We start from the raw sequence: 22,343 nt of genomic DNA, 5'->3' as shown, positions 1-22,343 counted from the left end.
ATCGTTGCCCCATTAACATCCCCCTGCCCCCCAAGTCAAGTCCTGACCACGTTCCTGTCCCCCATAGTCCCACGGCTCCTGCTGCAGAGTGATCATTGCAGCCAGAGGGGAAAGTTCTCTGAGCTGTGGGAGAAAGAGGGGCAGGCCCTGGATGAACTGGGGACAGCCCACCCCAGCCAGGCCTGGCCTGGGGGAGGGGCAGCTGACCGGCCTTAGAAGCAGGTGCTGACTGAGGCAGGTTCTCCAGCCGAGGCCAGGGAGAGACAGGAGAGGGAGTGAGGGGTGGGGTTGGAGGGTCCTCCCTGGGCCACACTGCCTGAAGTGTGGGGGAATGCTGGGGATGGGGCTCTTCCCTGTGTCCTGCCCAGAGAAGGGCCCTTGGCCAGCATGGAACAACCCCAGGCCCTGATCTTCCCAGTCCAGACTGGGCATTGTTCGGGATTTGAACTTCTGGGTAATGATGGGACAGAGCAGAGCTGGAGCTGAGAGAGGGCAGCTTTTGTAGACTCAGAGGATCCAATACCTCTGGTTTTTTTAACTCTTAAAGTTTTGGCTCAGAGGCAACAGCTGGGGCTGAGTCCCCAGGGCAGGTGGGGCACTGCAGGGGTGGGGGGGGGGGGCGCTCCCACGTGATCATTTTTTTTGAGAACTGCTGGGTACCAGCTTCGATACCGAGTACTAGAGACCAAACAGTCCCTGCCATTTTGGGCTGTGTTCCCCCGGGGTGGGAGCTAAAGTAAAGCCAGGAGAGAAGTAGTAATTTCTGCGATGAGAACCTGGAAGGATGAGGGACCTGGGGCTCATCTGGAGACAGCACACCTTTTCAGAAAGGAGGAAAAGGAGGTCAGAGAGGGCAAGGAGCTTCAACCGGGGTGACGTGGGGAAGGTGTGGCATTGCTGGGACCAGCACCCAGTCGCCCCTGAGACCTGGGGGCGCTGGAGATGGAATGAGGACCCACCCCCTTCCCCACACCATTCTGGGGGGTTCTGCTACCTCTGCCCAGCTCCCCAAATGGGCGGCTCCCGTGCCCTGGCAGGGGCTGCGGCTGGCAGGAGTGTCGGGGGAGCACGGGGAGCACCGTGGTGCAGCTTTCATTTTGCTTTAGGGCGGGCGGAGTCATCGAGTGTTGTGGCTGTGGTGTCGGTGCACATGTCGGATGTTGGGGAAACGTGTGTGCACGTGTCAGTGTGTGTGTGTGTGTGTGTGTGTGTGTGTGTGTGTGTGTGCTGCCACCCCACTGCCCGCATCAGCCCTGGGCCCGCCCCAGGCCCATGGCCCATTGGTGCACGTGAGGACGCTTGGTGACAGTCAGGAATGTTAATGGTGCTGGACGCTGCATGAGCTAAATTTAGAAACCCAAACCGAGAAGGTGAATGGCACTCACCTTCCCGGCAGCAGGCCCAGTCCCCAGCTCAGCCATGGCCCTTCCTGGAGCCAGGGGACCCAGAGCGCCTGGACAGCAGGCCATGCCCTTCCCCCCCCCCCACCTCTGCTCAGGCAGGCGTGAGGAACTCTGGGGTGCTGGTCGGCTGCCCCAGCCTCAGAGCTGGGGGGCAGCCTTTCTTCCCAAAGCTGCCTTCCTATAAAGGAGAGCGCTCCAGCCCCACTCTGCCTTACTGCCTGAGGCAGGAGGACCCCAGGGAGCCCCCAGACAGTGCTGGGCACTGTCCTGGGCACGACTGGGCACGAGGCCCTCTCCCCGCCCCCGCCGTTCACGTCACTGGCCACTGCCAACCTTGCCCTGCAGGATGCCACCCCCACCATCTGGGAGCGGTGACGTGGCCAGGCGCCTGAGAGCCGTCTGTCCGTGGCAGAGGGAGATGTGTTTCTGGGAGCCGGGCCAGAGCCCCAGGAGACAGGCAGACAGGAGGGGCCCCGTCCCTGGGGGTCAGGGATGGGGTGCCAGTCAAGGAGCGGAGTCGGTCCTAGAGCCTTATGGGGCCAAGGAGTTACCAACCGGGGAGCAGGTACCGTGGTGACGCCTTCACACCTTGGCCTCAGATCTTGTTGCCAAGGCCGGGCCCAGCCCACTCCCCTCCCCAGGCCCGTTCTGGGGAGGCAGGGAGGGTGCAGTCCTGTCTCCCAGGAGTGACCCTGGTGCTGTCTCCACAGGGCAAACGCTACAAGAACTCCTTGGAGACCGTGGGCACGCCAGACTCAGGGCGTGGGCGCAGTGAGAAGAAGGCCATCAAGTAGGTGCCAGGCTTCGAGTTTGGGGTGGGAGCACCCAGGCAGCCCGAGTGGGAGGAGCCTCCCCCCTCCCCAGAGCTGGCCACATGCATTCAGTTTCCCCCTCACGCCTTGGGGCCATTCTCTTTCCCTGCCCCCCCCCGCCGGCCCCCACACACTTCCAGCACCTCAGGGTGGCCCCAGGGCTCCACCCTTTCTGCCTGTGTCCCTCAGACCCTCACAGCGTTCCAAGGACCCCAGCCCCATCTTCCGGCTGCTCTCACTCCCAGCACTGTCTGCCTCTTCCCTCAACCCTGGTTGCTGGTTCCTCCACATCACACACCATCCCCACCCCCCTCCTAGCTCCCCTGCATATCCGAGCTCCTCCCGCAGCCCCTGGGCTGGGATCCCCTCTCCTGGGGTGCTCAGGCTCTCATTGAAGACCTCAGCAGTACCCTGAGGGTGACTTGGAAGGTGGGCAGACCTCAGTGCCGGGCCACTTGGGGAAGCGGAGCAGTGGGGACTCTTCCCTTCTCTGTCACTCCTGGCCCCCAAGGCCTGTCTTGCTGCCTCTGAAGCACCCAGACTTCCCGCTCTGAGATCCCTCTTCAAGTAGGCAGGCTTGCCTTCCCCGGACCGCCTTGGCCACGGTTGCTGGGATGCAAAAAGGGAAGCCCCCCGCCAACCTCCCCACCTGGCCAGAGGCTCTGAGCGGGAGGGTTCTCTCGAGAGCCTTCTCTGCTGAACGCAGGCCTTCACTGGGGGGGGGGGGGGGGCTGTCAGGCTGAGGGAGGGCTGGGTGCCCCTCCATTCTAGCCTGGCGAGGGCCGAGCCTGCCAGCAAGGGGCTTGGCCTGAAGGAGAGCCGCCCCACCCTGCCTCCCTTTAACTCAGAGCCCCCACCAGCCCTGCCCCACACCTTCTCTCCTGCCCCCTTCCCACTGCCTAGTCTGTCCCCCTTCCTGTCCATCCTTCTCCCTTCTTCTCTTCCCACTCCCTTCTCCCTCTCCCCTGCTCCTGAGGGCTCCCTCCCTGTTCCTCCTCTGTTTTCATCTCTAGCTCTGACCCTGTTTGGGGCCTTCACAGAAGCTTCCGGTGGGTGTGTGTCTGTGTCGGTTGGGGAGGCGGGGGAGGTGGGCAAGTGGCGGGGTGGGTCTGCCGAGGTTGGGGGTGGGAGGAGGCTCGGGAGGAGGCCTCGGGGAGCCTTTGAAGCTGGGTCTGGTTGCGCACTCTCCAGTCTTCAAAGCCAAGAGCTGGCAGGTCTCAAGGGCTGTGGCAGAGCCCAGGCCCCAGGCTTCCCGAAGGCAGAGAGGGACCACGTGGGGCCAGCCCAGCACCTCCGCCGCCTCCAGACCAGGCCCCTAACCCAGTTTGCAGCTGGGCCAGGGGGTCTGTCTCTGCCAGGTGACCGTAACCTGGGGTTGTATGTGTTCTGGATAGTCGTGGAAAGGGCCTGTGAGAGGAGACGGGATGCCCAGCAAGGAGGAGGGCAGGCAGCAGGCTCCACAGGCTGGGACAGCATCCATGAGTGCTCTAAGACCAAGCGGGGGCAGCAGTGGGTCCCCCACTTCTCTGTAGCCCTGCAGCCCCTGCCCCCTCCCACCCTGCTGAGCTGTCACAGCCTCTGCCTCAGAACCACCACCGGTTCATGTCTATATGCCCTTAGGTTCCTACGCCTTTAACCTCTTGCCAGGGCCCAAAGCCAGTACAGTGGCAGGAAGTAAGGCTCACCCACTGCACGATCTCCTCCTGGGCTTAGGACCTCTTCCGAAGGGATCTTTTGTCAAGGATCCCAGGAAGTTGCATTCTTCAGCAGTGCTTCCCAAACTGTGTTCCTCAAAGCACTCCGTCAATGATTAATAGTCACTCTATGAATCATTGAGGTTTCATGGGTTCCATGACCAACTAAGTTTGGGAAACACTGCACACTGTATCTCCCTCTTGGAGATACTGGTATTCATTGACACATTAAAGGCTCTGAGAAGTCCTGCAGTAGAGGAACCTGTGTTTCCCAAACTTTTAAAATTAAAGATCCTCTTTTCCAGTATCGCAACAGACAACATGAGGGACCCTGAAGCTCCTTGGAACAGAGGGTGGGAGACCAGCCTTGCAGTGATGACCCTGGTGGCTCTTTCTCTCCAGGACCTAGGATTGGATGGCCCTCGATTTTGGAGATCTGGAGGGGGCAGGGGGAGGGAGGCCTTCCAACTGTTCCATCTCTGTTATGCTGGAGGAGGGGGACCAAAGGATGTCTCTGGCAGGGAAAGGGTCTTCTGCTGAGGGATCTTCCCCAGGCAGGGGCCTCCCAGTGCTGAGGTCTGTCCTGCCTCTCCCACCCTAGCCTCCACTGCCCTACTCACAAACTGGCTCAGGACTTTGGCTTTGAACCCCGTGTAGGCGGTCCTTGTGAGACATTTCCAGGGTGCACTCTGGACAGACATGTGCTGTCCACACCCCCCCTTGGGCGGGGACCACCATCTCCTCTGGGCCTGTGGTGGCAGCTCAGCTTCTCTCCTTTGTTCCCAAGTCTAAGGCTGAGAACCAAGGTCAAGGTCAAGGTGAAGCTCCAGCGGTTGGGGGGGGGAGAAGCAGGCCCCCCAAGAACAAGTTTGCTCCATCTCCAGGGGGTGTGCCTCCCCCGCAGTGCCCTCCCCCGCTCCCAGCAGGGCCCTTGCCTTGGACTTGAGCAATGGCACAGCCCCAACACAAGCCGGGCCCATGCCCCACAGCCCTCCCTGGGGCCCCTTCCCCTAGATGCACTTCTGAGGTCTCAGGCATGGCTCCCTTCTGGAATGTTCCTCTGGCCTGTTTCTTCTGCCTTTCCTCTCCCTGTGCTCCCAGGCCTGCTCCTCGGGGCCCCAGGAGCCTGACAGACAAGCTGATGGAGCCCCTTGTCCTTGGCTCCTGGGATCTCCAGGCTGTGCCTTCTGACGGCTGAGGTTTCTGCAGCCCGCCCCCAACGGAAGTCCCCACATTCTCTGTGCTTCCAGCATATCTGCTTCGTTGGTATGACTTGTCTCAGAGCAGGAGGGGGTGGGAAGACTGGGGCCGAGGATCCCTTCCAGACTCCACCTTGGAAAGGGACAGGGGCACAGGGAGAGGCTGCCGTGGCTGGCAGGTCAGGTACGTGTCAAGGGCCCGAGGTCGAGCGTGCCCATCAGCCCCCCCAGAGAAGGGCAGGCTCCCCGCCACCACGGGCCCCAAAACATTGGACCTGAAGGGCTCCTGGTGACTTTGGTCACACCCTCAGCAAGGTCAGGGGCCTGGAGGTGCTTCTCGTTTCTGGGGGCGGAGGGGGCGACCCAACCACCACGTCTGCAGTGAGTGCAAAGTGCAGCTCCACCGAGACCCCACCAATGTCACGGAAAGGCCGTGTCCTAGGACGGGAGAGAGCAGAGGAGGCTGGGGGACCTCAGGCCAATGGGAGGAGGAGAAAGACAGGGCCGGGCGCCCGGCCTGCCCCAGGAGTGGCTCAGTGGAGGTGGATGGAAGAGGGGAGAACCTCAGGTCTCCCCTGGGAGAGCTGACAGCCCAGCGGTTACAGCCAGCCTTCTGGGTTTGGCAGGCAGGGAGGCCGAGGCCAGGCGGGGGGCAGGGAGGGGGGCCACCCAGCCAGTTGGCGGCAGGGTCTGATCTACCTTTCCGCTCTTTCCAGCCAGAAACCGGTACCCTCTCCTTCTCCCGCTGCCCTCGCCATCCCGCCCCAGGCCTGTCCCCCGCCCGCTCTCCTCCCCTCCTCTCTCAACATCTTTCTCTCTCCCACCAGCTTCCCGGGTGCGAGGCTCCAGTGGTGCCTGCCTGCAGCTCGCCTCCTTTCCGCGCGGCTTCTCCCGGCCCTCGAGTGTGTGCGCGTGTGCGGGCGCGTGCGTGTGTGTGCCGGCCGCCTCTCTTCCTCCCGCAGGAGCAGACCCTGGCCCCCTCCGCTCTGTGTGCGCCCGGCCCCCGGGGCCCCGGTCCCCCCTCTGCCCCCGCAGGACTTGCAGCTCTTGTTTCTTCTTGTATCTCCCTGTTTTCTCCCCTCTCTCTCTGCCCCTCCAGCGATCTAGACAGAGACTTTTGGAATAACAATGAGAGCACAGTGCAGCAGAAATGGAGCTCCTATCCTCCCAAGGAGTTTATTCTAAACATTTCACCCTACGCCCCTTATGGCGACCCACGACTGTCCCTCAAGTGAGTGACTTTACCTGGTTTGATCATATGTACCGAGTATCCGCGCACGCCCTCCTCCCCCTCCCGGCCCTCACCGCCCCTCCTGCTCCTCTCCCCGGACTTCCCCACCCACGCACCCATGGGCAGGCTGACCATGGAGACGAGCAACCCCTCCTGCCTCCCCTCGCCCGCCTGCCCCTCTCCCGTCCCCTCCCCCAGGGCCAGCCACGCAGGAGAGCCCCCCCGCAGCCCCCCCCGGGGCCCCCCACCCCACCCCTCTGTGCAGTCAGGATGGGGTTGCCCGTTCGGTCCCTCCCTCTCGGTGTGGCTCGCTTTCTCCTCCCCGCTGTGTGCTGCTGCCCTGGCTGCTCGGTGGTCGGTGGTCGGTGGTCGGTGGTCGGTGGTCGTGGTCGTGGTGGCGGTGGCGGTGATGGCGGTGACGGTGGTGGTGGTGATGAACTCTGACTAACACGGCTTTCTCTTTCTCCCTGCCTTGGGGCCTCCTGGCCTGGACAGCCCGCTCTTCCTCCGTCGTTAACCCTTCGTTGTCCTGTGGGATAGACTTGGAGGTGGCTGCCCTCCCCCCACCCCCGCCGCCCCTGCCCCAGGCGGTGGGGAGGGGCCCCCCCTCCGTTGTCGTGGTGCGTTGTTCTCCGACCCCCCGCCCGCCCGGTCCCCTCTCTCCTCTCTGCAGGCTCTGCTGTTAACCCATTTGCAGTGCTGATGTCTCTCTCTCTCTCTCTGTCTGTCTCTTGTCCGTCTGTCTCTCTCTCCTCCTCTCTCGCTGTCTCTCTCTTCCTTTTATCTGTCGTTGTTTTTCTTCCTCTTCCACCCCAACCCCCCCACCCCCACGTGTGGCCTGCCCTCTCTCCCCCACCGCCACCCCCGGTGCCCCTCTGGCCCGGCTGCCTCCTGCGTGCCTCCAGTGGCACCCTCCTGTCGGGCGCCAAAGTGGCCGCTGCGGCGGGGCTGGCGGTGGAGCGGGAAGGCCGGCTGGGGGAGAAGCCGGCACCGGCGCCGCCACCCGGAGAGGACGCCTTGAGAAGCGGCGGGGCCGCCCCCAGCGAGCCGGGCAGCGGCGGCAAGGCGGGGAGAGGCCGCTGGCGGACGGTGCAGAGCCACCTGGCCGCAGGGAAGCTCAACTTGTCCAAGTGAGTGATGGCCCCATGGCCGCCGGAGCCGTGAGCTCGGGCCTGCCCCCGTCCAGGGTGGACAGCGGGACCCCCTGGCACGCCCGCTGCTGCCCCCAGAGGTGCCGTCCTCGGCCCCTGGCTCATTCCATCCCTTCATGAGACTCCCGTCATCCTTGCCATCGGGCGCAACTAACAGCCACACGGTGTCGCATCTCGGCCTCCGGCTGCTGCTGCCCTCATCGGTCTCTTTCCTTGCCAGTGACCAAGTCATTCCATTTCCTGCCCCCACGGCAGCTTCATTTCAATCCTGGGGTCATCCCATCCTCTTTGACCGGCCGCCCCATCTCAGCCGTCAGTTCATCCCTCTGCAGGCCACCGCAGTTGCTCGGCCATCGGACCATCCCATCCCCCCGGGGAGCTGGCCCACTCTCAGCCTGTGTATGCCGCTCATCTGCCACCGCGCCTTCCCTCTTGCAGCCAGCAGATGGCTCTAGACCCAGTGGCTGAGCCATTCCATTTTTGACCGTCCGGCGCCTCCATCGGCTTGCCCCACTCTTGCTTGCACCATGACACCATCCGTCCTGCGAGGCCACCACGAGCAGCGGGGCCATCGCTATCGGTTCATCCTCACCTCGGCCATCCCCACTGGCTGTCCCAGTCTTGGGCAGCGAGCCGTCCCACTGTCAGCGGTTGGGTTGTGTGTTCCTGGCGGTTGGGTTGCTGAGCCCCAGCGAGCTTCTTTTCTGACGAGGGCGGTCTGGACGTCGGACAGAGGGCCGTTTCCTTTTGAAGAGCTCTCTGAGCTTGCCGAGCGAGACAGTGCCTCTCGTGGGCCATGGACGTAGGGCTGCCCACCCCCCCGTTCTCAGCAGAGGGTGGTCTCTCCTCCTCCACCATGGGGCAGCCTTATTCTCATCTGGGCTTGTAGAACCTTCCATTGCCCCAGAGCTGAGCCCTTTCAGGCTCTAAATCCTTTGAACTGTGACCCTTCTCATCCACTGGGACTCAGGTTCCCTTTTTGGCTGTTACAATTGCCTCCTTCCCAGCTAAAGGGAGCGGCCTCTCACTTAGAAGACCAGCAGCCCTGACCCTTCCGTAGCTGTGGGCTGTCCTGTTCCCTCCAATCAGGCTCCTCCTGGTTCTCTTCAGCAGGCCTGTGATTCCCGCCTTTGGGACCACTGACGGCCCCCGTGTTGAGACCATATTTGCTTGTCGGCCTGAGGGGACACAGGTGGATTTCTGCCCTGACGTGGAGCCTCGGGAAGGTCTCCGAGGGAGGCCCCACACCCCCCCCCCCCCCACTCAGAGATCCAGGCCCAGCGCCCCGCCCTCCCCAGCCTGCTCCGGCCACAGACTCCAGGCCGGCTGAAGCCTTCGTGCCATCCGCTGGCTCCGGGCCTGGAGGCACCAAGTTTAGTTTCCTGTGACTGAGAGGTTGTAAATTGGACTAATTTTGGATGTGATAGGAAATCAAAATGAGGCCAGCAAGGAGGAGGAGGAGGCCATCCGAGGATCGTCCTCCCCTGCCTCAGCCTGACCCCAGGGAGCTGCGGGCCTACCTGGCCGGCCAGGCCTGGGCCTGTCCCTGGTGGTGGCCCCCACTCCAGACCTGAGCCAGGCAAGACTGCTGCCCTCTCCAGGACCCCAGCCAAAGCTATGTTTTGCCTCTCTCTCTCTCTCTCTCTCTCTTTCTCTCTTTCTTTCCCTTTCTCTCTCGTTCTCTCTCTCAGCCCACAGGGGCAGCCTAACTATTGTGCTTTGGTTCCCAGGGTAGGCTCGGGATGAGCAAAGCTGAGGTCTGGCTGCAGTGGTGAAAGTGGTTCCAAGGCCCTGGGGCCCCTCCCTCAGGCAGCCCCCTCCCCCCGCCTCCCCCAAGGGGACACAGCTGCCCTGTGGTCCTAGACCAGGAGTCGGCAAGCTTTCTCTGTAAAGGGCCAGATAGGAAATACTTAGGCTTTGCAAGTCACATAGTGCCTTTTAGGACTACTCAAGCCTGTCACAGCCATAGACAGGATGTGAATTAATGACAACGCGTTCCAGTAAAACTTTATTTACAAAGACAGGTGGTGGACCGGATGCGGCCCCCAGGCTATAGTTTGCCAACCCCTGCCCTAGACCACTGGTTTGGGAAATGGAGGGAGAGGACAGAGAAGGAGGTTGGGACCTCTGAGCTCTGGCCCTGCCGGTCGGAGGTGCTGAAATCTCTGGCCTGGGGACCAAGGAGACAGGTTGCCCGGGGAGGCTGGTGGCGGTGTGTGTCTCTAACCCTTCTTACCCCCATCTCCTGCGATGTTTGCGGGTGCCACTGGCACGGGGAGCATTAGCTAATACGCATGTCCGTGGGCCAGACCTCGTCAGGTCCTCGTGGCAACCCTGGGGCAGAGGCAGCTCAAGGATTACTTTTCACCTGGGTTTTATGAAGAAACTGAGAGGTGGGCTCACTTTTCCAAAGTCCCACGGTCAGGAAGCAGCGGAGATGGGGCTTGAACCCGGGTCACTCTGACCTCATACTACCTCTAATCAGCCGGGTCCTGTTCCCTGTCTGTCCTCGTCCCCTTACTGGCACTTTTCAGGGATGCCGGTGGGCCCGTTAGGAGGGTGGCCTCTTGCAAATGCACGGTCACCCAGTTTTCCATCAGAACAGTGGCCGGAGAAGTGGTTCCCGGGGCTCCCGGCTCATCTGCTCCTTTCCTGGGTCCCCTCCTCTGCCTGGGAGGCATTCCCAAGATATCAGGAAAGGATGCTGAACCTAGAAACGAGGAGGTCTGGAAGGAGGGCAAAGAACTGCACCGATGGCCCTGGCCGTAACGCGGAGGTCTGGGAGTCCGGGGACAGTCCCCAGCCTCCATGGACCAAACATACAAATCGCTGGCTCTCCCAGACTCGCCCCACTTTACTAGGCCAGCCCTGTGCCGGCCTGGATTTCCTCATGCCTCCAAAGGCCAGCCGTGCTTAGATCACAGAGGCAGACTTTCCTGGGGTCCCCCAGTGAGACCGCAGCAGCTCCCTCCTACACGGCAGGCACAGGGCCCTGGGGCCGCCTTCACCACGCGGCCTCCAGCCTCCACAGCTCCCGCGGCCACTCAGACAAGGAGGTGTTCGGGGCGCCAGCCGAGCCGAGGCCGGAGGGTGGGCTGGGCCGGGCGACCTGGGCACCTCAGGGCGGGCTCGGGGTTTGGTGGCCCCCCCCCCCCCGGGTGAGGCGGCGGCGGCAACGGCAGCGGCGACCACCGTGACGGAGGCCTGGCGAGGCCTGGCAGCGCGCGCGCCCCGCACCGGGGCCTCCTAGTCCTGACCCTCGGCTTCTCTCTCCTCCACTGTGATCCCTTCACCTGCTTCTCCTTTCTCTCCTCTCCTCCGCCCGCCCCAAGTTTCGAGGACTCCACCCTGTCCACGGCCACTACCCTTGAGTCTATCCCCAGCTCCACGGGAGAGCCGAAATGCCAGCGACCCCGCACCCTGATGCGGCAGCAGAGCCTACAGCAGCCGCTAAGCCAGCACCAGCGGGGCCGGCAGCCCAGCCAGCCCAGCACCAGCCAGAGCCTGGGCCAGCTGCAGGCCCACACGGGCTCGGCGCCGGGCCCCAACCCCCGGGCCTACGGCAGGGGCCAGGCCCGGCAGGGCGCCTCGGCCGGCTCCAAGTACCGGGCGGCCGGCGGCGGCCGCAGCCGCTCCAACCCGGGCAGCTGGGACCACGTGGTGGGGCAGATTCGAAACCGAGGCTTGGACATGAAATCCTTCCTGTAAGTGCCCCCCCTGAGCGGGCCGGCCCCCACCTCCCGACCCAGCCTCTTTCCCCTCGTCTCCTTGGGAGCGGCTGGTCCCTCGCGACTCTGGCCCTCCGCGGCCAGGGTTGCGGGAGCAGACTCGGCTGACCCCTCCCCAGCCTCTTGTGGCTGGAGGCTCCTGCCCGAACCACCCCCACCCCACCCCCGGCCCCCCACCGCCCCCCATCCCCGTGGAAGGATTCTTATCTGAGCCACCCCTCTGGAGGCCGCAGCTCCCCCCACGACTTCGTTCCCTTCCCGGGGCTTGGAGAAGGTCCCCCCACCCCCACTAAAAGTCAGTGGGGACACTAGACAATGCCACCGGGTCGGCCTCCTCTTCCCGCTAGTCCCAGGCTGCTCCTGGCCTCCCTGCCAGCCTCCTCCCCTCCCCCCAAACCTGGGCACCGGCCCTGCCTCCAACCCTCCAGATCACCTCCTCCCTGTAACCCGACTCCGCTCACCTTCCCGCCCCACACTTCCTCCCTCCCTCTCACTTCCTCTGTCCCTGCCATCAGCCCTGTCCTCTGCCTCTCTGACCTTCTACAGCCACCTGTCCTCCAGCTCCCAGAGTGACCCATCCCCTGAGGACAAACCTCAGATGTTCCCCCCAAAGCTTTGGAAACCGTACTTTCTCAATCAGAGCCTTTCAAGTGTACGGGTCTGGGAAGTAACCACACACCGTGGGTATCTTAGCCATCCCTCATTCCCGCCAACCACGCGCTGCCCCGAAACCCCCTCACAGGTAGGGCCCCCACCCAGGGCACCCTCTCTCTGCCATCACTCTGGGCATCTGGACTCTCAGAGCCCGGGGCAGACCTGGGCTTTTGTCCCTGGTATCAGTCGCCTCCTCCGGCCTAACATGACCTTCCTTCCAGGCTCTGGGGATTATTCCCATCACCCAGGCCTTCCTGGGAGCACTTTTCATGGAGCAAGAGACCAGCACTAAGCCTGGGAGAGGAGAAAGGGAGGAGGAAAGGGAAGGCCAAGGTCAAAGCCCAGCTCATTGGCAAGATGTGGGGATTCTGAAGACAAGCAGGGCAGGTCCCTCCAAGCATCCTGCCTCTCCAGCTGAGACTCCAGGCCTCCAGGGCAGACAGGAGTGCTGGCCGTGGCAGAGGCACCCCGACGGAAGAGGCCCTGCCTCGCCAGCTTCCCATATCCGTGCAAGTGGCCTGTGGCCCTGGCCCGGGAGCACGTGCTGCCTGTGACTCTACTCGGCAAATCCAGGCGGTGCCTCTGCTGGGGCTCTCCCCCGTCCAAGGACCCTTGGGGATCCAGCTGGTGCCTGCAGGCGACAAGATGCCCAGCAGAGCCTCCTGGCTTCCAGGTGGTGGTTTGTTTCCGGACGGATGCGGTGGCACTGGTGTGAATTAGGAGAGTGGAGGGAATTGGTTCCGCTGTGGCTTGAACAGAACCGGGAGCCCGCGGGCCCCGCACCCCTCGGCTCCTCCTGAGCTCAGACTGCTCTTTGCACAGCCATTACCCTGCCTCCTGTTCTAGCAGCCATCACACCGGGGCAGGGGCCGTCCCCAGGCCCTGGGAAGAAAGGACCCGGCTGCAGGAAAGCCTCTGTGTACCAACTCTTCCCTGCCCTCTGAGCCCCCGGCCAACTGGGATTTGATGAGCCGGAGCTCAGACACCAGCATCCTTTGTCCACACTCCTCTGCCCGCCTCTGGGTTTATGGGCCCCTCTCCTGCCACCTCTGGAGCTCACCCAGCTCCCCACCTCCGCCTCTTGTCATTCCTCACAGCAGGGGTCGGCAAATTTTTTTCTGTAAAGGGCCAGATTATAAATATTTTAGGCTTTGTGGGACACGTGGTCTCGATCACATTTTTTAAAGCAACACTTTAAACACGCACAAGCCATTCTTAGCTTGTGGGCTGTAGGAAGACAGGCCACCAGCTGTCCTTTGCCCACCTCTGACCCCTGCCTTCCAGTTTCCCTGGTGTGCTTCTGAGGCCCTTTTCTTGCCCCAAATGCTGCCGTCCAGGTAGAGAGTCAGGGCGGGAGGGCTGGCCAGGCCTCCCAGGACCCCACCCCCTCTCGCGGGGAGGGTGGCCATTCCTCCTGCTTAATGGGTGTGAACTCCCCTCCCCAGTAACACCAGCTTCTCCCCAGACCCTCCTCTTGTCCCTCGTTCTCACCCTTGCAGCCTGTGTTGCTGGAGAGAATGACAAATTGGGAATTTATGCAGAGGAGCCGTTTTGTTTTTAAGAAGAGCGAAAAGGAGTATCTGAAAAATGCATTAACCGGGGAAAAACATGTTGTTTTCGCTGGGTTCTCCTTCCCCCAGCTCCACCAGCTCCCGAGCAGCCAAATGGAATTTTACCAACTCTGAAACAGTACCGGTGGGCAGAGAAGAAAAGGAGGATTTGTCCTGAGGGAAGTGGAGTTGTTCCCCGAAAGTTAGATGCCGGCACGAGGGTCAGCCTTGGAGTGACAGGCCCAGGACAAAGATGCCTGACGTGGAAGGACAGTGCAACCACGTAGCTCCCCTCCCTCCCTCGGCCCTCACGGCCATCTCCCACCCACCCCCCCACCCCGAAGGGCCACCCCTCTCCTACTCCAGTTCCCTTTCTGACCACCCTCTGGGAAATAACCACAGCTGGCCCTTCTTATCTAAACCTTGCCCTCTCCGACTGTGGTTGAAGGGGCAGACTTCCTGACCCAGGATCCCCCTCCCCCTTCCAGAACATTCCATCAGGCTTACCAGCTTCCCCTTGGCCCTTCCTGAGACATGCTTTCCTGCCTGCCCCATCCGAGATTCCCCTCTTTCTTTGTTTGGATGAGAGACCCAGCGCTGGATGAACTACAGAAAATGCCCGTGAACTCCGATGGCTTTGAGGGGCAACAGGTCATTTTTTTGGCCCTGGAAATTGCAGGGTGACCCCACAGTTACCCAGGGGTTCTCTGAGAGTGCCCCATACGAAACTTGTCACACCTTGACCGCTGGCCCCATGCTGCTGTCCACATAGCAGCTCCTTGTCTGCCTGGACTGAGCCTCCCTCAAAGCAGGATGGTCACAGCCTCTTCCAGACCTTCCTCCCGACACACACGAGTCTGCAGGACTTCTCCAGACCTTGCCAGGTTCCTGCACGTTCTCTCTCTCCACCTTTGTTTTTTGGTGACTTCTGGACTGCTTCTCCAGGGAAAGGCCCCAGAACTGGACCCAAAAGACTTGGTGGTTATTCCCCGCATCTCCAGGAAGGGGGGTACTCAAGAGAAGGCCCGTGACGGCCAGCGCACCATATGCCAGAAGGGACCTCCATTCTCCTCTGATGGGCCGTGTGTCCAGGGACCCTTCCCAGTATCAAGGACATCTGGCTGACCATGACCCAGAGATGTCTTTACGAGGGGCTTCCCTAAGTACAGGGTGCAGTGCCCATTGGATTTCCAAGCTTTCTAAGAACCTCTCACCTGGGAGCCTAAACCTGCCTGCACAGTCTCAAAGCAAGATGGAAATGGAGCCCCTCCCTCTTCTCCCAGGGGCCCAGATGGTCAGAGCAAGTAGCCTCTGACCTTTGTTCCGCTGGTGATGAATTAACCTTGGCCGTCTGCGTGCCCCCAGGGCCTGTGCTCTCCTCCCCTAGCCTTCCAGCAGGCCTCTGCCCGGCCCCTTCCCCAATTCTCTCCGGAGAACCTTGCTACGCTCCCAAGGCAGGCTGGGTCTGGGGGCTGCGGACACCTCCCCTCATCCCCTCCCTCCCTCCCTGACTCCCCCCGACTCTGCTCTACAACTGTTGACAGTGCTAAAGTGTGGTTTCTCTCCTGCAGGGCCAGTTTCTTACGCTTTTTTCTTCTCTCTCTTTGTCTCTGTCTCTGTCTCTGTCTCTCTCTTTCCCCCTCCCCGCCCCCACCCACGGGGCCTCCTCGTTTCCTCCCGGCCGGTGGGCTGCCCACCTCGGGCAGGGAAGGCAGGATGGTGGTGCTATCCTTGGTCTTAGGGCTTTCGGAACAGGATGACTTTGCCAATATCCCTGACCTGCAAAACCCAGGAACCCAGCAGAACCAGAACGCTCAGGGGGACAAGAGGTACGAGCACAGGCAAGGGCCTGCGGCGGCAGCGGCAAAGATGGAGGCGTGGAGAGGCCACCTGCCTCCACCAGCCCTGGCCCGGCTGCTGGACGAGGCGGTGGCACCCTCAGCGATCCTGGAGCGGGAGGACTGCCCCCTCCCCAGCTGGTGCCCTCACATGCACCACCACCCCCCCCCCCCCGGTTGTCCCTTGGGTCCAAGGCCAGTGTGGCTGTCCTGGGACCATTCTGGATCAAGCCTGCTCCCTGGGCACGCTTGCCCTCGCCCGGAGCAAGCCAGCCTTTCTGCCCCATCTCCCTGCTTGCCTCCCCTCATCCTTCATCTCTGCCCTACCCCCTACCCCGAAATCCCCGTTTCTCTGGTGGTTGGGGGGCGGGGGGGATGCAGGGAAGGGGCACCAGCCTGTTCTCCCTCATCCCCGCCACCCCAACCCCCCTCTTGCCTGGAGATCCCGCTGGGGTGTCGGTAGCACCCCACCCCCCGCCCTGCCGCAGGGGTGCTACAGAGGTGTGGCCGAGCTGCTTGGCTGAATGAAGAGAAGCCCCTGGTGGGGAGGGTCTGGGGCATGGGAGAGGCCTGGTGACCAGAAAGAACTGGAAAGGCAGCCCTGAACCTGAGGGAGCAGGAGGAGGGAATGGACTGAGGGGCCGAGAGCAGCCAGCAGGCGCCGGTCAGGCTCCGTGTTACCAGGTACCCAGCCGCTGGTCCCCAGGAGTTGCCCGTATGGCCACCGCACAGGCCGAGCAGAGGGCTGAGCCTCTAGCCGTCCACAGTCTTGGCCATCAGGAGCTCAGGGAAGCATCTCGTGGTGCCTGCTGTCTCACGGGGCACTCGTGGGGAAGGAGACGGGGTTCAGAGGTCCCGGGGCTCGGGCAGCGTCACAACGGCGGGGTGATCCTGCACCTGGTCTGGCTGCCTCCTATCACCTGGCCTTGGGCTGGGCCAGCCCCACACCTGCAGTCGTGAAGGGAGGGCTCATCACCTTGGTCAGGTCCGCTTCTCGTCAGACCAAAGGCCTGCAGGACAGTGTGCGGGCTGACCGCCAGCATGCCGGCCCTTCTGGCTCTGGTGGTGCCAGAGCCTTGCTCTGCAAACTTGGGCAAGTCGCTGCCCCTGTCTGAGCCTCTGCTTCCTCGTCTGTTGAATAAAGGAGCGGATAGGGTGACCCCTTCCAGCTTGGACATGCTAAGCTTCTAACAAGGGAACAGACCTTCGGACTGGGGGTGGGGGGAGGGCACCCGTCTGATCCTGTCAACCGGACAGGGATCCTGACGGTCCTGGAGGCCCTTAGGGCAGGAAAGACCTGTCCCCGGCTGCCACCAGGGGGCCTGTGGGTTACAGAAGGGTAGGCCAAGTGTTAGACAGCTGACTGCCTGTCCCTCCGGTGACTTCTGGAGACCAGCCCTCTCATTTCATTTTTTCCTGTTGCATGTCTATGGTGGACACAGCCAGAAACCCCCAGAGAGTGGGAGCGGAGAGCGGGACCGGTTCTTTCCCTCAGTGGCACAGATGGTGTCAACCCTCGAGCCCATGTCCTGGGGAGCGGGAGGAACAGAGCCTGCCACCTGGCGCCACAGAAGTCCTGGGCTGGGCCGCGGGCAGGCCAGAGTGCCAAGGGGAGAGGGCCAGGGGGCACGGATGAGAGGCCGCAGGAGGGGGCTGGAAGCCTGCGGCGAACCGAGCTCCTTGCTGGGGAAAGGTGTGAAGCGTGAGGGAGCAGACGCAGGCTGGAAACGAGATTTCACATCACCCATGCGTTCATTAGCTGCCTCCATTTCCACCCACAGCCTATTTTTACCTCTTTGCCATGTAGGTCTAACACGCCCATCCCTTCTGATCATTGCATCAGCTGTCCCTGCCTTCCTGGGAAAGGTGCGTGTAGAGGTGGAGGCCCTGGGCCCTCGCCCCCACCCTGCCTGACTTTCCGGGTGGACACGGGCCATTCCCACCTGGTCACACCCACCCCTTCCATCTCACGGCCTCCGGGGGGGCGTTTCCCGGGTGATTGGGCCCCGCCAGGGTATCCAGAACGGAGCGCTACCTTCCCGGCACTCTCCCCGTCCCCAAGCTTGGCATTGGCATTGGCACCACCCATGGGCCACCCAGCGCCTTAGGGCTCCACTCGTCTGGATTCCCGGCCCTTTGGACCTTGGAATGGGAGGCTCAGGTCAGCTGCCTCTTCCTCTTCAGCTTCTGCCTCCAGACCCAGAGTCTGCCCCTCTGCCCCCGACCCTTCCCTTCCCCACTCAGCTGACCCCTTGGCTGGATGTCTGGGGTGAAGGGTGGGTCTGTCGGCAGTGGGTTCCTGGGAGGCAGAGGGGCCCCGGCAGGAGGCGCAGCCATTCCAAGTCCCTTGAAGCAAGGTAGGGGCGCATCCAGCAAGCGACACGGAGATGGGAAGGTTGGTCACTACCTCCCTCCCAGGATCCTTGGTGGCCTGGAAGCCCCCCATTCAGGATCTCCCAGTCTCCGGGCCTCAGCACCGTGGGTCCCAAGAACAGAATGCTCTTGGAAGCCCGGAGGGAGGGAAGGAAGGAGGCCAGGACCACCCCAGGCTCCCATGCCCTGCCGCCTTCACCCATCCTTCCCTGCATCCATCCCATCATGCTCTCTGCCACCCCTTCCACTGCTCCTCGGGATCCAAATGGTTTCCACCGTGGCCCCACCCCCACCTGAGTGGGGCGCGGGGCTGGGCGGGGACTCGGCCACCCCCATCGCTCTCCTCGCCCCCAAACCACCATGTTTCCTCTGTCCCGGTGTGTGTCCCCCGCCTCCTCTCTGCCTCTCCTCTCGGCCGCCTCGCTCGTCCCCTCGTCCACCCTGCAGCCTTCTTCACTAGTCTCCGACTAACCTTTCTTGGCCTCTCTGTCTCTCTGTCTCTCTCTCTCTCCTCTCCTTCCTCCCATCTGCTCCTCACAGGGATGTCCCTGGGCCGGTGACGGGCCCCTCCGCCTCTCCCTCTGCCTCTCTGTGCACTTGTCTCTCTGTCTCTCTCTGTCCTGTGACCTCCGAGAGCTTCCGTGGCGCTGACCATCTACCCAGGCTGCTTTGCAGCTGTGCTGATGCTGTGGTGTGGCCAGAATAACTCCGACTTTCTCATACCTTCAGCAGTCAATCTGGCGCTCTCCTCCTGTCCCACTCTATTTTTAACCTGACTTTACCTCTCCAGCTATTTCAGTGTCCTCTTCCTCCCCGCGCCTGTCTGCGTGCGCACGTGTCCGCGAGTGTGTGTCCCTGTGTGCACGCGCGCACGTGCGTGGCTACGGCCGCACCTCTGGGAGGGACCCCGGGGTGCGGCCCCGGGCGTGGCGGGGGGGGGGGTGTTTCATGCCATCGAGGCGAGGCCGGGTTCTCCCAGCTGGTGCGTGTGCGTCTGATCCTCGGGGTGTCTGTCCCCGAAGCGGCTCCCTGCTTTTTCTGTTTCAGTTTGTCCCAATTCACACGCACACCTTGGCATGCCTTGGTCTCCCCGAATGTTTCCTCTCGGGATCTAAGTGTGCACATTGCTGCTGTGTGTGGCATCTCACGGCTCTGGTTGACCTGCCTTGTTGCTGTGCCATTCTCTCCCTGGTCCCCTGGGTGTCTGTGGGGCTTGTGTGCGCTTGTGTGTGTGTATATGTGTGTGTGTGTGTGTGTGTGCACACACGTGCACACCTTGCTGTTGGGTCCGGGTATCTTCCCTCCGGGGCCTGGCATATTCTGTGCATGTCTGTCTGCCCGTCGTGGCCAACTATGTGCTGACAGCTGGTTCATACCAAGGGTGTGCGTGTCTAGCCCGTGTGTCTGTGGCTCTGGGACTCTCCGAGCTGTTCTATCGTAGCCTGTCGTGAGCCCTACGCCGCCAGTCTTTCCGTCTTTCCCTCGCTGCCTGCCCCACCTCTCCTCCTCATGAGGTGTTCCAGCCTGGTCCCTGGGCAGGCTTTTAGTGTCCCCTTTCTGAGCCCCAGCTGGATGGGGCCTGGGCTCACCACCCAGCTTTCCGGGATCAGCATGGAGTCAGGGTTGCACACAGGGCCTCCCGCGGAGTGGTCCGATCCGGGGCTTCCCGGTGGTGCCCCGTCTCTCTCTGACCCTGGGTGAGAGCCTTCTCCCCTGCACAGTCCTCAGAGCGAGAGAGGAGTGGGGACTGGGGAGCAAGGGGGTGTAGACTCGCCCTATCCACCAGGTGGCTGTTTAAATCTAAATTAGTTTGAGCCGAACAAAGCTGAACATTCTGTTCGCAGTCGCACTGGCCACTTCCAATGCTCGGTAGCCACATATGGACAGTGCAGAAATAGAACACTGCTGTCATCGTAGAAGGTTCTGCTGGCCAGAGCTGTGTGGACAGTGGGCCTGACCTCACCTGGTCAGTCTGAAGGGCACCTGTGTTCTCAGCCCGAACAAACACAGGTGGGGCCTCTGGGAGCCGGCACCCTGGGCGTGTTTGCAGAGGGTAGTGACGCAGAGGGGTAACATGGATGTGCCACCAGGGGAGCCTCCCCTGCTGGGTTGGAGCCAGCAGGGACGACAGGGGCCTCTGGGGAGGGGCGCACGCTCAGATACCACCATGCAAGCAGTGCCCGGATGGGGGGGGGGATTTTCGGGGGGAGCGGGAAGAGTGGGAATACCCACCAAAACAGCACCCACGGGGCCAGCCACGCCGAATTACGCTGAGGCGAGGGGAATGGGCCCTGAGCGCTGGTTTAGGGGGAAACCAGGCCTCCCCATGGACAAGAGCCTAACTCTTGCTGACCCACAGGAGTGGCAGCTGCTTGGGTCTCAGAGAAGGTCCCGCCGCCACCCAGGCCAAGGTGCCCAGCCCAGCCCACCTCCCGACCCGTGCTCATTCGGATTCCCCCCACCCCCAGGTTGCCTGCAGGAGGGAAGGCGGTGAACACAGCCCCAGTGCCCGGCCAGACACCCCACGATGAGTCTGACCGCCGTACCGAGCCACGCTCCTCCGTCTCGGACCTCGTCAACTCCCTCACCAGTGAGATGCTCATGGTGAGAAGGGCAGGAGGCCTGGGCCCCAGGCAGGAGCTGGATTGGGGGGGTGGGCGGGGCAGGGGAGGGGACGCGTGTGGCAATTGGTGACGGCATGGGAGTTGTCCACTCAGGAAGGGAAACCGGCATGGTGACTGAGTGAGTGAGGCTTGGGTTCTTTTCTGAGCTCTTTCATCAAAACAGACTCTCTGTGCCTCAGTTTACTCATTGGTCAAATGAGAATAAGAACGCCCGTCTTTCTCCGGTCTCTTTCTGAGTTGAGTGGGGGAAAACCTACTCATGTGAGATATTTTTATGATCGTCCGAGGAAAGGCTTGGGGCAGAATGCGTCCCCTCTCTTGGACTGGCGCCCCACTGAGTGGAGGTGTGAGGCAGAGCTTCCAATGGGGTGGGTCTCATACGCCCATTCTTGGGACCCTCCCCCCCCCGCCCCCATTGCTGGGGGCCAGCTGAGGCCCCAAGATAACAGGAGAGTAGGAGCCCCCCTGATCATGATTCCTACGAAGGAACAACTGTGGTGAGGGCCTTCTGTGCACACCCCACTCCACCGGGATCCCAGCCCTGTGGTTCCGGGGCATTTTCACCAAGACGGAGGTTGCAGCTCCACGTTGCGCCCCCTGGTGGCGGCAGCAGCAAGGCACAGCCATCTGCCCCACTTGTGCTCCCCAAAGCGCCCCAGGAGGGCCGCCACAGGGCCGGGACACTGTGACACGGCAGCCAGAGGTTTGCAGGTGGCAGTCGAAGTTTGGCAGCTCCGAAATCCCAAGGAGGCTTAGGGCATCAAGTTGGGAAGCCGGTGCCTGCTGTGTTCCTACTGGACCTGACCTGGGACAAGTCATTCCCGTTCCCCAGACCTGAGTCCCCTCCCCGATCCCTCCTGTAGAGAGAGAGAAGCGGGTGTGCGGGCTCTCAAGCCCTTGCCAGTGCTGACACCATCCAGTTCAGAGTTCCCTCGCCCGTGGCCTGGTGCCACAACTGCCACCTGCCTGAGGCCCCAGAGCCCCAGGCCCCACCCTTCGCCCCCATAGCACTCCAGCCAGCTCTAACCTTCCACCCCCAGTGCCCCTTTCTAGCCCGGGAGCTTCTCACGTTGTAACATGCACACGAATCGCTGGGAGATCTTGCGAAAATGCAGATTCCCGCAGGTGCGCCTCGCTGGCTCAGGCAGAAGAGCGTGCGACTCTTGATCTCAGGGTCATGAGTTCGAGCCCCATGTTGGGTGTAGAGATTACTTCGATAAACAAAACTTAAAAAAATACCGACTCCCGGTCGGCAGGCCTGAGGTGGAGCCTAGAGTCTGCGTTTCTCTTGGATCTAGATTAGGGCATCAGATTTTCTCTGCTCCAGATTTGGTCTCCCTTGGGCCTCGACACCTAGGCCCCTGCACGCCTGGCCCTCCTCTGCTCTCTTGTCCGTCTTCCCCACCCACATGGATGGGCCCAGCCATACTGACCCCTGGATGGGCCCTGCCCCGGCCCATCCTGCCTCCCTGCACAGCCCCCTAATGGGTTACAGCTTCCTGGCAGTCAGGATCCCAGAAGGGACTGGCCCGTTCCCAGCCAGCTCGCTGCCTGCTGCTTGCTGCCCCCAGGGAGGAGCTGACAGCATCAGGCCGAGGAAGACAGTGCAGGCCCGAGGGCCCTCTCACGGGGTAGGCTCCGGCTGAACCCTGAGCTCAGAGGTGGACAGGCAAGGTCTAATTGCCCAACCCTAGCCCAAAGCAGGGTCATGGTCATTAATGATGAAGATAAGCAGGCCCCTGGCTGGCAGAAGCTTGGGGTCAGGAGTTAGGCCCCCACTGCTGGCCCAAGGAAGGGACTGAGGGAAAAGGGTTAGAGGGCACGCCAGGCCACACCCCTGTCTGAGTCACCCCGGCTCTGGCATGCTTTTTGATGCTTGTTTCTACTGGGGCAGGGGCTCAGGCAACATCTCCCCTAGGGCCACAGCAGGGGTGGCCAGTCTGGTTGCCGTGGAAACAGCTCCTCGGGCTGCCCCGGCTGGTTAATTAGGGCTTAGGACTGTAGTTTTGAAAAGCCGGGAGTGGGCACGGAGTGAGGCCCAGCCTGGGCCTCCCACCCCCTATTTGGGAACCAAGAGCCAAGTGAC

General features: G+C 62.2%; 1 protein-coding gene across 2 annotated transcripts in view; it reads left to right on the top strand.

Moving 5' to 3' along the window:
* Positions 1-22,343, top strand: part of SYT7 (synaptotagmin 7) — a 61,203-nt gene that overhangs the window by 27,322 nt on the left and 11,538 nt on the right. Inside the window, exons 3-8 of one of the 2 annotated variants that reach the window (XM_042958480.1) lie at positions 2,114-2,193; positions 6,208-6,339; positions 7,245-7,469; positions 10,823-11,194; positions 15,129-15,251; positions 20,102-20,237. In XM_042958480.1, coding sequence (XP_042814414.1) covers positions 2,114-2,193; positions 6,208-6,339; positions 7,245-7,469; positions 10,823-11,194; positions 15,129-15,251; positions 20,102-20,237 — 1,068 coding nt within the window. The remainder of the gene's footprint in view (positions 1-2,113; positions 2,194-6,207; positions 6,340-7,244; positions 7,470-10,822; positions 11,195-15,128; positions 15,252-20,101; positions 20,238-22,343) is intronic. The other variant, XM_042958479.1, reaches the window with a different exon arrangement.

The sequence above is a fragment of the Panthera tigris genome, chromosome D1 (assembly GCF_018350195.1).
Source record: "Panthera tigris isolate Pti1 chromosome D1, P.tigris_Pti1_mat1.1, whole genome shotgun sequence".
Classification (NCBI taxonomy): Eukaryota; Metazoa; Chordata; class Mammalia; order Carnivora; family Felidae; genus Panthera; species Panthera tigris.
Note: the sequence above shows the minus strand (reverse complement) of the source record. Positions and strands in the feature narration are given on the sequence as shown.